General features: G+C 39.5%; 1 protein-coding gene across 3 annotated transcripts in view; it reads right to left on the bottom strand.

The window, feature by feature from the left end:
- Positions 1-13,842, bottom strand: part of mark1 (MAP/microtubule affinity-regulating kinase 1) — a 38,235-nt gene that overhangs the window by 15,857 nt on the left and 8,536 nt on the right. For all 3 annotated transcript variants that reach the window (XM_077581663.1, XM_077581665.1, XM_077581664.1), the window contains exon 3: positions 12,479-12,532. In XM_077581663.1, the coding sequence (XP_077437789.1) occupies positions 12,479-12,532 (54 nt within the window). The remainder of the gene's footprint in view (positions 1-12,478; positions 12,533-13,842) is intronic.

Genomic DNA, 13,842 nt, shown 5'->3' with positions numbered 1-13,842 from the left:
AAATATATATATATATATATATATATATATACATATATATATATATATATATATACACACACACACATATATATACACACACACATATATATATATATATACACACATATATATATATATACATACACACACACACATATATATACATACACACACATATATATATACATACACATATATATATACATACACACACACACACATATATATATATATACACATATACATATACACACATATATATATATACACACACACATATATATATATACACACACACACACACACATATATATATATATATATATATACACACACACACACATATATATATATATATATATACACACACACACACACACACACACACATATATATATATATATATATACACACACACACACATATATATATATATATATATATATATATATATATATATATATATATACATACATACATACTGTACACCCATATATATATATATATATAACAAAAATGAGGGTCATCAGCATGTTAAGCTAAATTTAAAAACTAAGCAAGTAAATAGCTCCCTACAGTTTCCCACTATAAATAAAGTTTTCTTAACTTTTTAGTACAAGACATTTAATCTTGAAATTAAATTAAATACCTTGACAAACTATAAGGGACTTATAGCAAAAATACATTTTTACCAGAAATGTAAATCCCGCTGTATGGCGATACAGTTACAGCATATTGTGCAGATATCGTATTGCTGAGTTATCATATGCGATTGCCACCCGATTGCACCATACGGCGTCTCTCTTACATTTTCAGCATTCTGGCTTCTTAGCTTGAAAGGTCATCAATAACTCCAAATGGGAAGTGATCCTTCGATCAATTTTCTATTCCAATACATTGAAGGCCAAACTAAATGGTTATGTGGTTTCTTTTTTTTTTTGTCAGGTTATGCTTTCTATTCGTCATTAATTGTCTGCCCGGTTATTGAAAACGCCTTTTCACTTTCCTTTCTTTTTTCTTTGGTCCTTTCTCGGGTTTCCTGACGGCCTCACGACTCTGGCTGGAAGTGTTCGGTTTAGGGAAACGGTATGGGATTATTATTATTTTTTTTAATGGGTTTTAGGTGAACTAATGAATGCACGCGCATACACATATTCTACCCACATACAAAAAAAAATAAAAATACAAAAATATATATATATATATATATATATATATTAAAAAAAAAGGAAAGCAATGATGATGACATGTCAAATCGGTAAAATTACCGAATGAACAATACTGAGCTCTCCAGAAAAAAAAAAGAAAAAAAAAAAGGAAACGCCTTTTAAACAAATCATGCAGCAAATTGAAGCTCTGTAAAAAGCTTATTAATCAACTACAGTTATTCAATAAGCAGAGAATGAACTGAAGTAAAAGACAATAAACAAACATGCTAAGGGCCTCAGTTCATGTGACTTTGCCATCAAGACGGACATTCTTCACCCTTATGAATGACTGGACTGAAGACTTCTCAGCTATCTCATCTTGATGTCGGCCTATCCCTCCCTCCCTCCCTCCCTCTCTCGTGTGCGTCACTGCCCCGAAGCCCCTCACATGGGAAGCACGCGTGCAGCCGCTCGGAAGCAAAAATTACAAACAAATCCGAGGAGAGCTGTGGAAAATGACAGACGAGGTGGCGGTCAATAGGGGGATGTTGTCACCGCAGAGGCTGACGGAGCATAATGAGATCTTTGATGAGGCCCCGGTATCCGTGTCAACAATATCCACGGGCGCGAGGCCGAGTCACACAGTAGCCCCTTTGAAGCCATTTTTAGGGTTGTTCTGGAATTTATCCCCTTTAATGAATTAAGTTAAAAGAGAAATCGATGGCAGAAAATCGATGGCAGAAACAAACGGCGAATTACACGGATATGACAACACGCACGTTGTTCAACGCGCCTGCGTTTCGGGAGTCTGTGCCAGTGACCTACTTCCAAGCCACCCGGGGGGCACCTAGACTCACAAAACTAGCCTTAATTACCGCAAAGTCCCGACACGCAGACCAACACATATCAGACCGGGAACATTCACGCAGACTGGCTGGACTATTTCAGTCGCAGATGCTCGTCCAACAAGGGCGTTATTGTTAGGAAGTCCTCATTGCTCTAATGAGGGCGTGTGTGTGTGTGTGCATGCGCATAGGTCAAGCGTGAATCGTGGTTCGAAAAGAATCGTGTCCTGCCCTCAAATACGTTCATTATTTACTGGCGTCAATTTTCCTCAAAATTGAAAATAATCTTGACTTAAAAAAAAAATTTTTTTAAGTCTCGGTCAAAACATTAGCATTAGCATTATTGCCAACAAAAACTAAAGCACAAGCAGCATTAAAAACGCATCCATGAACACATGAAGTCATAAATAAATGCACGAGTCAACATTCGACGTGTCCGCCCAATTGCTTTCCGCTCATCTGAACCAGACCAAAGCCGCCGTCGGGCTCCAAGCTTGACGGCGTCTGATTGGCTAACGCACTGTGGCAGGCACGAGATGCACGTAAAACAGCCATTATGGGAGCACGGCCTGACGGCGGGCTATTTTACAACTGTTAGAAAAAAAAATAAAAAATGAGGCGGGATGTTTCTCTGAATTAGCGTTATAGGCCATGAAAAGCAAGTCTACTGGATTTTTCCAATTCCCAACCTGTATCGACCTTGGATTTGGATGGTCTGAAACAGCATTGAAAATAAAACAGCTCTTATTTACAGATTAGTGTGAGCGAGTCAGACAGAGCAGAGTGGGATGATGTGACGGTGGGAAAAGAAGGGATTAACAAAGAGCCCTATTTTAAGGATAGAATGCCTAAAAAACACGACCGCATCAACATCCCCCGACCACAGATGTCATATGATGTGTTTCCTCCGGCTGCTCTCAGGAGTTGATTTGGAAGTTCGGCCTGACCTCATTTCCTGCGTGCAGTCAAAGAGCCACAGAGTCACGGTGAACCCGAGGATGCCACCGGGTCATACGCAAACGGAGCAGTTCAGGCTAGCTTGACACTCTCAGCCAAAAGGTTACTGAAATTAACATTAAAAAAAAAACAATTACCCTAATGCTAACGTTTAATTAGCACGTGCAAAATATGCTGATGTTGTCCCTCTTTCCGCAATGGATCTGTACACAAATACGCACAAGATTAATTTGATGAGCAATTAGTTGTCGATTAATTGATTCATTTTAACACCTCTAATCACGATCGTGTAATCACGAAGCCCAAATATGAAGTGAAAAAATCCAAACAGTTACCACTTTTTGGTAGTCTTTTGTTAGTGTATCCAATGCACTAAAGATTAAAGCTGTCGAAATTAAGTAATCGATTATCAAATTAATCGACAACTATTTTAATAATTGAGTAATCGTTTGAGGCCATTTTTTTTATTTCAAATTGTATCAACAGTAATTGTTCACTGATTTCTGTAGTCCTTCATTAAAGAAGACTGATTATCTTCTGTGTTTAATCGAAATAAGAAATTAGCAAATTCTGATTTTAATTTGGAAAACAAGGTGATGACTGAACCGGTAACATAATAAGTACAAAATAAACACCAATCACTTATTATTAAACAGTAATCAGGGGGAAAATGCGTTTGTAATACACTTAAATGCAAAAATTAAAAATAATCCGATTAGTCGATTAATCGATTGAATAATCGGTAGATTAACTCATTTACTCCCAACCATTTTCAAACTGAAGCGACCCCCTTCGGCCCACAGAATATTGTGTTCTATTGCTATTAAAACATGGAACCTACCTAATGAAAGATTAGTCTTTTCTTTTATCAGGAAAAAAGTATATTTGTATCTGTTTTTCCGTTTTGCAGTAATTAGCATTAGAATATGGCTAAGTTTCATCATTATTCACAAATCTGTTTAGAACACTGAGGAAAATAGTCTTTTTGCAACATGGCCTTGGTTGATCTCTTATACTTTAATGCCACCTGCTGGCCATTAAAAAAAAAATAACATTGCTGTTTTTGGGACCATAGCAATATTTAAAATAGCAAACAAAATCCACTCATCTCAGGATGAGACGCTAACGCTAATTTCCGCGTCTGCTGTCTCCGAGCAGGTAAACAAAAAGACAAACACAAAAGTACCCTTTGTGCAACAGTGGGAATGGAATGGGAAGAATACAAATTGTGTCTTTTCCAAACAAAGCTTGTCCTTTTCTTTTTATAACAGCGAAGCGCCAGGGAGAAAAAACAAAAAACACTGGATGCCCTCCATCGTCCTTTGTTTACTGTGTTGTATTGCTCATCTTGGTAGAAGCCATTGGCTGGCTACGCTGTTGCAGTGTTGTCGTCACACGGCGACATTGGAAAAAAAAAAAGCTTACCATGGTAAGACAGGGTTAAGTCTATGAAGAACCGCTAGCCTTCTGCACGAAAGCAAAAAAATGTGCTTCCGTACGTGCATCGGTATAGGATGCGACCACAGTGGCAGATGGCGAGCCCATCATGGCCCCTCTGAGAATTCACTGTCAGATTGACAGACTAACATAAAGGCGCCAGGGGGGCGGAATCTGGAATTTAAATCACTCGTGCAGGAGCCCCCAAAATGTATATTAGAAATGACAACCAGAAAGTGTGTTTTCTTCATGATCTAGTAAAAGACCCATAGAGTAGTAATAGACACTAGAAAAATTCCCGCGGAAATTTTGAATGGGACTGCTGACTCTTGTAAATGAGCTGAACAGTTTAAAATTTAAACGACTGGAATCGGTCAGGAAATGTGGAAGTTAACCATAATCAACATCAACTAAAAGTATCTCACTGTCTCTTTAAGAAAAATGCACTTTTCACGCACACACATTTGACTTGGAGACGTCACGCACCCACATTCCATTGATATTGTATGAGAGACGCACACCTCGAACAAAAGCCTCTCACGACTTAACGGTTCAAGATGCAGATTCAAGAAATGGCTCGTTAGAACGGCAAGGGTTTGGGGAACGCGAGCATGTTCTCACTTTTTTAATCGGATGAAAAATGACCAAATGAGAGCAGGTTGAAAACAAAATGAAGAAGAAAAAGGAGGCAAATTTAACATGGAAAAGATAGGCGAGTTAGTCCGACTTCTCCTCGCTTTAAGTGAAAATAAAGGTACTAAATGACACCTTAGCCAAATAAAAGTTAGTTTGTCTGAAAGAAGAGACTTGTCACTACAAAATGTGAGAATTTGATGTCTAGTGAGCAAAGATTGTGGCCATGGTGACGAGTTGAACTGAAACTTTTGGAAATATATTTTTTTGGTTCCCGCCACTCAAAGCCTAATTGCTCCACAGAGTGTAATAGAAGGCTATTTCACTCACTGTCTTTGAACCCGCACAGGGGGGAGAGCTTTCATTCCTTAAAATAAATTTCGACACTGAGCTAAAGATGGGAAAAATTGCTACAAAATGAGCTAAAATTCATATCGGTTGGATAATGTATGCGCGCGCAGCGTGTCTTGGAAAAAGGTGCCTGATTTGTCCCCCCTTTCTCCATTCATTTCCTATGGGAGTTTTTTGGGGATTTTTTGGGGGAATTGCGTCGCCATGGTAACTCGGAATTCCTAGAAAAGTAATGCCGCACCGAGTCAGATCGAGCCGCATCGTTTGATACCTCATTTGTCCCGGTGCGATCTACGGTACGGGCCGCATTTTTGCGGAAAAATCTGGGGATTTTCTAGGGTGGAGAGTCATATGTGCTGCTTTCAGCAGTCCCATAATAAAATCGATTGTTTGCCTCATGCGATTAACATCGGCGATTTACCGAAGCGAAAATGGTGAAAAAGACGAGCAAACTGTGTCCGGCCTGCTGCGGCATTTGAAGGATGCTGTAGCCTTAAGCCTGTCATGCACCTAAAGACACCCGAGTCACTCATCAATAAGGATGACCGCATGTTGCTGGTAGCCACTTTTAGAAACGGCCCGCTCAGCAACACGGGAAGCCATATTTAACACGACACGTGCACTAGTGATCAATCTCGACGATGATCCGCACTAATAGAACTGTCAGACAATAGTCTCCTGCCAAAGACATTTTTGCATGAACAAACACAGCGTTCTCATGCTACATCCCGATTCATCGCTCATGTTAAGCTATACCATGATTTTTTTGGTTTTGATGTTTGTTTTTTTTACAGTATACAAGCAAATGCAAATCATTCAGTGCAGAATCACATTGTGCTGGAACATGCCAGGCAGCACTATGCCCTACTACTACTGCTACAAAAAAAAACGCAGTGTTGTTAGTTATAATGAATCCGATTAGTCGATTAATCGATTGAATAATCAGTAGATTAACTCATTTACTCCCAACTGAAGCAACCCCCTTCGGCCCACAGAATATTGTGTTCTATTGCTATTAAAACATGGAACCTACCTAATGAAAGATTAGAGTCTTTTCTTTTATCAGGAAAAAAGTATATTTGTATCCGTTTCCGTTTTGCAGTAATTAGCATTAGAATATAGCTAAGTTTCATCATTATTCACAAATCTTGTTTAAAACACTGGGGAAAAGAGTCTTTTTGCAACATGGCCTTGGTTGATCTCTTATACTTTGCCGCCACCTACTGGCCATAAAAAAAAAAACTAACATTGCTTTAAGCGTTCTCTTCTGTTCAGAGGCTGCAGCGAAGCCTTCAATGTGGTCTAGCATAAAAAATATGAAAAAAACGTATCAAACCATGGCAATATTTAAAATAGCAAACAAAACAAACAAAATCCACTCGTCTCAAGCAAGTGCAAATCATTTAGCGCAGAATCACATTGTGCTGGAACACACTACAAAAAAAAACTAAACAAACCCCACAGTGTTGTTAGTAGCAAGAAAAGGATGCCTCTTTATTGTAAAGCAGTCCCTCACAGAACACCAATACAAAACCATCCTAATGTTCTCCACTGTAGTATCTGTGACTTGGAATGCGTGTTGCTGCCATAACAGGCTTAGCCTAGCCTCTTACGTGATGTCATAGTCGGTGACTGAGCTTGGAGAGTTGGTCGTGTTGACTCAGGATATCACGCTGGCTATTAAATGGCTAACTATTAGCCAGTCTGTGTGTTGATTTACTTGGCGGAAGTTGTGGTCATCGGCAGCTCGTGAATGTGTTTGCTTTCTTACCGTTTGTTCAATAAAGCGATTTTTTTTTCTTTTTCAACGCACCGGTGGCTGTGTCTATCCTTGAACACAATACGTTCTAACTAGCGGTGGTAGGCTATATTAATATAGCTAACGATGTTCACTTGACCGTAAACGTAGTGTGTGGAAGGTGCAAAACAAACACAAATTCATAGTTCCCTTTAAATAGTGGATTTTAACCTGTTGCAAAATTACGGGTGGTCCTGGAACGCATCGTACCATAAAAGAGGACGCTGCCAGTAAAAGCCATCTCAAGTTGCTCCATGTCTTCTTTTTACTGAACATTCATTCATGACTAAAATGCAATTGTCCTCGTGTGCAAATCTAGAAGCAGCTCTGACACCCTCAAGGAACGTCGTCAAAGAATGACTAGACGTCTCAACCCAAAAATCCCCCCCCACACCCCCCCTTCGACATGCCGCTAAAAGCTCTGTGGACTCTAATTAACGTCAGCCCGGTTGGCACGTGAAACCCCAGCAACACTTGATGGCCCAGAAACAATGCTGATGTTTTAGTACCCCGCCTCACATGTCGGTCGGCCAAGAAAGAGAGAGAGAGAGAGAGAGAAAAAAAAGTTGACTGTGGGCGTTCCCGTTTAATGCAGCCCGAGTAGCGCCGTTCCCAAGGATGGCATAGGACACGCTGAGTCAATGAGGTCATCGATTCAGCCCCGGAGACGACTGCTGCATTATAAGACACGCGCGTCTGCATTGCAGATGGACCTTCTGTATACGGTTACAGTCGACCATGGGAGGTGAAGTAGAAGACATTGAAATATGCAACAAGGAACACCACAACATTTGGTACGACTGCGTGATCCACTAAATGTGTCAAGAGTGCTTTTGATTGGCCCAATTGGAGATAATAATTTAACAATGTTTATTTAATTATGGGTGCTGTTTAGAACTGTACTGTATCATACCAGGACTTTTTTCTTTCTTTTTTGGACAATGTGATCCAAAAGTCAAAGACTAGCAATTGGTTAGTCGCTCTTTGACACATTCAAGGTAATGCTTTTTTTTTTGGGAGAGAAAAAATGACTATAATGCAGCCTTGAAATGAACGTCTGCAACCAGCTACGGTACGTTATACAGTACTGAGACACTGTAACTACCTAGCTAGTAGGGGTGTGCCCCAAAAATGGATTCTCATTTAGAACGATTCAGAATCGATTTTAAAATTGATTTTATTTAAATTATTTTATACCGGCTTGCCCTCGTTTGTGTGTGTCTTTATTGGGAGCGCTGTTCGTGTTGTACACGATTTGGCCACTTAGGGGCAGTGTGGTTCCGCACGTTCTGATACTCTGTTACGTTGTAGTCACATTAAAGAGTAGAAGAAAAAAAAAGTCACGATCAAGTCATGCCAATAAAAGATGTTTTTTTTTTTTGCAGCGTAGGAAGAGCATATGCTGGTGAGTAACGTTAAGATGCTTCTCTGTATACATTCCTGAAGCGTTTTGTATGAATAGAATCTTTTGAGTGATGAAAGTCAAGTAGCGAGTAGCGCGCTAATTAGCATTAGCGAGTCGGACTGGAGTAGATCGGGACGATTCTTGAAGCAGAAATCATTGTTAGTCAAATCATTGTGAATCAAAAATCGTTCTGAATCGAATCGCAGACCCCCCCCCCAAAAAAATCGGAATTTGTTTACACTCTGACACTAACATTACTTCATAGAGCAGAGTAGAGAAGTAGCTAGTAGTTTAGCTTTGATAATACATTTTGATTTGATTTGATAAAAAACAACTGATTTCAGACGTACCTCCTGAGTGCGTTCAACTGAATAAAGTTATTTACACTCACAATTTTAAAATAATACATTACTAGAGCTATCATTGCAATACAGTGATACCACAATATTTTTGCTCATGATTATCATGTCACCAGAATTTGATTTTGGCAAGAGAGGCAAGCTACCGCCATACTTACTTTTTTTTTTTTTTTTCATTTGGGAGTTTTATATTTATGACCTACAAGTCCTTTTCATACAAATAATAGCACAGATTACTGATTCCGGTCATAGGAACAGAACTCTGTTGTAAACCGAAGACCCCTTGAATAAAGTTTTATGATGTTTGCCTTTAATTCAACCTTAGTGAAGGACACAGACATACAGTAAGTGCTGTTGATCTTATTGGGCAAATTAAAATGGAATCGGATCAGCCTTCTGAAATGAACCGCATTAAAGTCATAGAAATATGAAAAGTACACTTTTTTTTTATTCAACAAGCAAGTGATAAAAGTATGCACACAAAACAACAAAGCAATCATTTATCAGCCATAAAACTCCAAAGGACGTCTACCTGCATTGAACCACTCAGAGCAACCAAAGCAGACATCTGAAAGGCGCGCTGAATAATTCATAGCAGAGAGCGGATTGGTCACCGCTCTCACAGGATGACGCCGCTGCTACGCGTCGTCACCTGGCAGCGGATAACCCGACCCATCATCTTGTAACCTGGACCGAACTCAAATTGCGGCTCGTCCAGCCACTCGTACTTAGCGGCGGCGTGGATGTTCATTACTGCGATGTGTGTGCACAGATTACAAACCGCATAATAGGCTGTTAAACAAAAGAGCCCGCACACCGAAATGAATCTCGGTCAGATGAGATGAGTGTCTCTTTTGTGCTGATTAGCTGAACAATTGCAGTCAGATCCCATTATGATCAAAGTCAATTACACATGTGCTGGTGGACGGAGAGCAGCACTGGTGGGGGGCGCAATCCAGACAGATATTGCGCAAGAGTGGGAAAAAAACGCGAGATTTTGTATTTGTAAATTTGAAAGCGTTAGCTCCACCGAGAATTAAAGTGATACTCCTGTTTCACTTTGGAGCTATTTCGCATCATCGCGTCATGTGTTTATTACTTCAGCAGTTTGCCAAAGATTCAACTCTTAAGAGAATTGATTCTTCTTGCAGCTAAAAGGCCTTTTTGCGTCATTAGATTCCTGCAAGCCAATGCAAAAATGTGGTGACAATGCATGACCTTGCTACTTTCTTGTATTATAAGTGATTTGTGAAACAACTGATCAGTGAAGTTTAATGTAAAATTAAACATAAAGACCAAAATGTGTATTTAACTCACATGCTCCCAAAAACGTATAAATACGTTCTATTTTAAATATTACAATGGTCCCAAAAACGTATTGATACATTTTTATTTTTTTTAATGCTAGAGCATACAGAAGGCTTTGATGCAGCCTCTGACCTGAATAGGTCGCTTAAAGCAATGGTAGTAATTACAAAAAAAATGGCCAGCAGGTGGCAGCAGAGTATAAGAGATCAACCAGGGCCATGTTGCAAACAAGCTCTTTTCCCCAGTGTTTTGAACAGGTTTGTGAATAATGATGAAACTTAGCTACATTCTAATGCTAATTGCTGGGAAAAAAAATCCAGTAAAACAGCCGGGAGCGAAGGGGGTTGCTTCAGTGAAAATGGCTGGGAGTCAATGAGTTAAACGAAACAATTTGTTTTACAGTCAGATAGCTTAATCCCAACACACAACACAAAACACCATACTGACAATGTTCTTTATCCTCCGCATAAAACGACTAACAGCACTGCAGCGTACGGAGCAGTTGTGACCGTCTTTGTGAATACAAGTATGTACTATACCTTGGCCTGACATTCAATTACTAAAATATTCAAACACCTGTATCCCTATTTTCTATATTTTCACCAATTGCGGTGGACTTTGGGATTCACTGTATGACAACGGCTTAAAAGTAATTATTTTACTACTTTTATGGGAACCTGGCAGGGAGGGGAAAAAATGATTTCCCTTAACGCTACTTTAATATCGATGAGATATTGTAATCATGAGCGCCACTGCAGCCGAGCCAAGAGATGCATCAAGTTATTAACTGTCGTTTTTACAGGGTGTGATTGTTGTAATGGCCCTTTAATGTGCGCCTACAACATCCGCATGGCAATTTGTTCGTCATCCACTACACGGCAAAATCAAGAGAGGTGAGCTGTGATAATGTGATGTGCAGACGAATACAGTAAAGTGCCTCTGCCAGTCAAGCCGCGGTATTTTTAGATGCAAAACTCAAAGCAGGTGGCTCACACACACACACACACACACACACATTAGCATTAGTGGCAGTGTTCTGCTTGTCTATAAGGACTGAGTTTTTAATCAATGTGTGTGTATGTGGGCGCGAGTGTGTAAAATCATGAGAAAGGGCCAGATTTAGTCGCAGTAATCAGGAAACAGGCCCTTTTGTTGTAATTGGTCATGACTGTTAGACAAAAGGTAAGTGACACAAAGAAAAGCAGGCGGTTGTATTTTTAGCTGCGGCCAAACCACAAAACAAACTGAGTCAAGAGTAATGGGTGTGGTTTAATAGGAAGGGAAGTGGAGGTGAGGATATCAAACACACCCTGAGGTTATATGTCATTACAACAAATCCTTTACTGCATTTAAAGAAAACAGGAAAAACTAAATTGTTATTTTTAGCTTTTCCTCGTTGTATGACTTCAGCGTTACGTTATCTTACCTGAGATGTGGTTCAAATTTGATTTCGTCAACTACTTCTAGGTTAAACCAGCCGGTGGTGACTTGAATTTAGTTAGGAATTGGCCATTGAAAGCGAACACTAAATCCAAATTTTCACATTTGAGTAGGAACAGGTCATAGTATACTGACGTGTCTATGTGGGAAGAGCACATGTGTGAAAGGTACGTACGTACGTACGTACTTGTGCAGACGTCAGACGTGAGAGAAGAACTAGCTTAGCACTAGCTAAGACGACGCTACGGGGATGGGTTTAAACTAGAATGAAAGAGATGTGGGTTGATAGTTTATACGCTTTGTCAAGGCGTTGGTGTGGGCTATCAATGATACGTTTGAATGAGATAAGTGAATATATGGCTTTTTAAACGTATGATGAAGATAAAGGGCTTTATACTAAGTGCTGAGTCCAAAGTCCACTAAGTCCAACAAATAAAAAAAAAAAGAAGTTTTATTTGTTGGACTATAAAGTCCCCCCCCCCCCCCCCCAAAAAAAAGCTCAAAATGACAAAATATTACCTAAATCATTCTAAAACCGCAACAGTTTATTAGCCCATCTATGGCATTTCCCATTATGGGTTAGCATTAAGCTAGCGTACTCTTTAACTAACAAAAAAAAAAAGCGAGCTCAGAGAAAGGCGAATATCATCTTAGTGGTTGTTCGATGACACTGACATCCCCCCCAAAAAATCTGAACATTCCCCCAGACCTTATATTAAAAGAAAGACAAAAAATTGATTTGTAAAAAATAATTAAAATGATATTAAAAATGAATAAATTGCTATTGGATCATACAGATGACAAACAGGACCTACCTTCTGTAGACTGGTGGGATTCAGCTGGGTTTTATCTATAATCTTGACTGCCACCTTGGGAGACAAAATGCGGGGCGGGGGAGGGAGAAAGGAGAAAGTGAGATAGAAACTCGGCAAGTGCCAAACCTAATTCCCACTCTCGTGGAGTTTCATTTTGTTTGTTGCGAACCATCCTCATTATTTCCCCACATGTGGCAGCTTTGCCACAACATGCCGCGGCTGAATCGCGCCTTGAAAAAGCTTTTGACTGACATAAAACAGAAATATTTATTTCCCAGAGTGATTGTTTTCCTGCGGTGCACTGTATGCAAATGAAGAATGAAACACAGACAGATTAGCATAAAAAGGCAGCGATGAAAAAAAATTGTACATGACTCTGCAGGTCAGCTTTAGCCCGGCGGGTTGGACGGGTGTCAGCAGCGTGAGACGTGCAGCTCAATGATCGGCCCAAAGTGCAAAAGGGAGAAATAGATCGTCTTCGCTGCACTTTGTGAGCGTTCAGCGGCCTTCCTACTCACTGCCGTTTACAATATGCTACAACTTCAATCAATACCAACAAATGCATAGTCACGATCATAATGTATCCCACTGGACATATTCTGCACTTAGGTGTATTACAGTGCAGCTTTTCTACCTATTGGGGGATGTCCATTTCTAAAAGATTTCATGAAAAACACACCAAAATGCAAATAGTTTAAATTAAAATGTGTTCTGCACACACACAAAGCTATAAATCCAGAATTGCGCCATTCATTTTTTTTAATAATTACAGTACGATTTACACCAGCGGTCACCAATGTGATTTGGTCCTGTTCTAAAAATAGGTCATCAGTGAGCTCCCCCTTTTATGTTGCTTTTCTTTTTTTTTTTTAAATTACACTTACATTGGTGTAAATTTGGAAATTATAATATTACTTTTAAAAAAAAAAGTGTCAGTGCACTCTAAACAGTTGGGTCAAAGGGATCAACCTGCTACATGGGTAATAATCTGACCCAACCCAATTTTTACAAATCTGGGTCAAATTGACCCAAGTAACCGCTCTGCCCTTTTTTTTTTTTATACCCAAACTGGTCTTATTTTTGTACCCAACTATTTTTAGAGTGTATTGTAGCACATGAACAAAACAAAGCATTCATAGAGACAGTGAGTGAGCGCAACAAAGATGGAAGAGATGACTTCGCTCTAAATCATTTTAGCAAATTTGTTATTACTGGTAGCCTGTCGGATTAATATGTACCCAAGAAGTGGTTCTCAGTTTCAAAAAGGTAGGTGACCTTTGATCTATGCTTATTCCCGTTAAGATGTTTATGGTGTTTTACGTTACAGGTATGTGTTAGCATTAAGCTAGCTGGCGTTTCGTTAT

This window comes from Vanacampus margaritifer, chromosome 12 (assembly GCF_051991255.1).
Source record: "Vanacampus margaritifer isolate UIUO_Vmar chromosome 12, RoL_Vmar_1.0, whole genome shotgun sequence".
In the NCBI taxonomy this organism is placed as follows: domain Eukaryota; kingdom Metazoa; phylum Chordata; class Actinopteri; order Syngnathiformes; family Syngnathidae; genus Vanacampus; species Vanacampus margaritifer.
The sequence above is the reverse complement of the archived record's forward strand: the minus strand, read 5'-3'. Positions and strand labels throughout refer to the sequence as shown.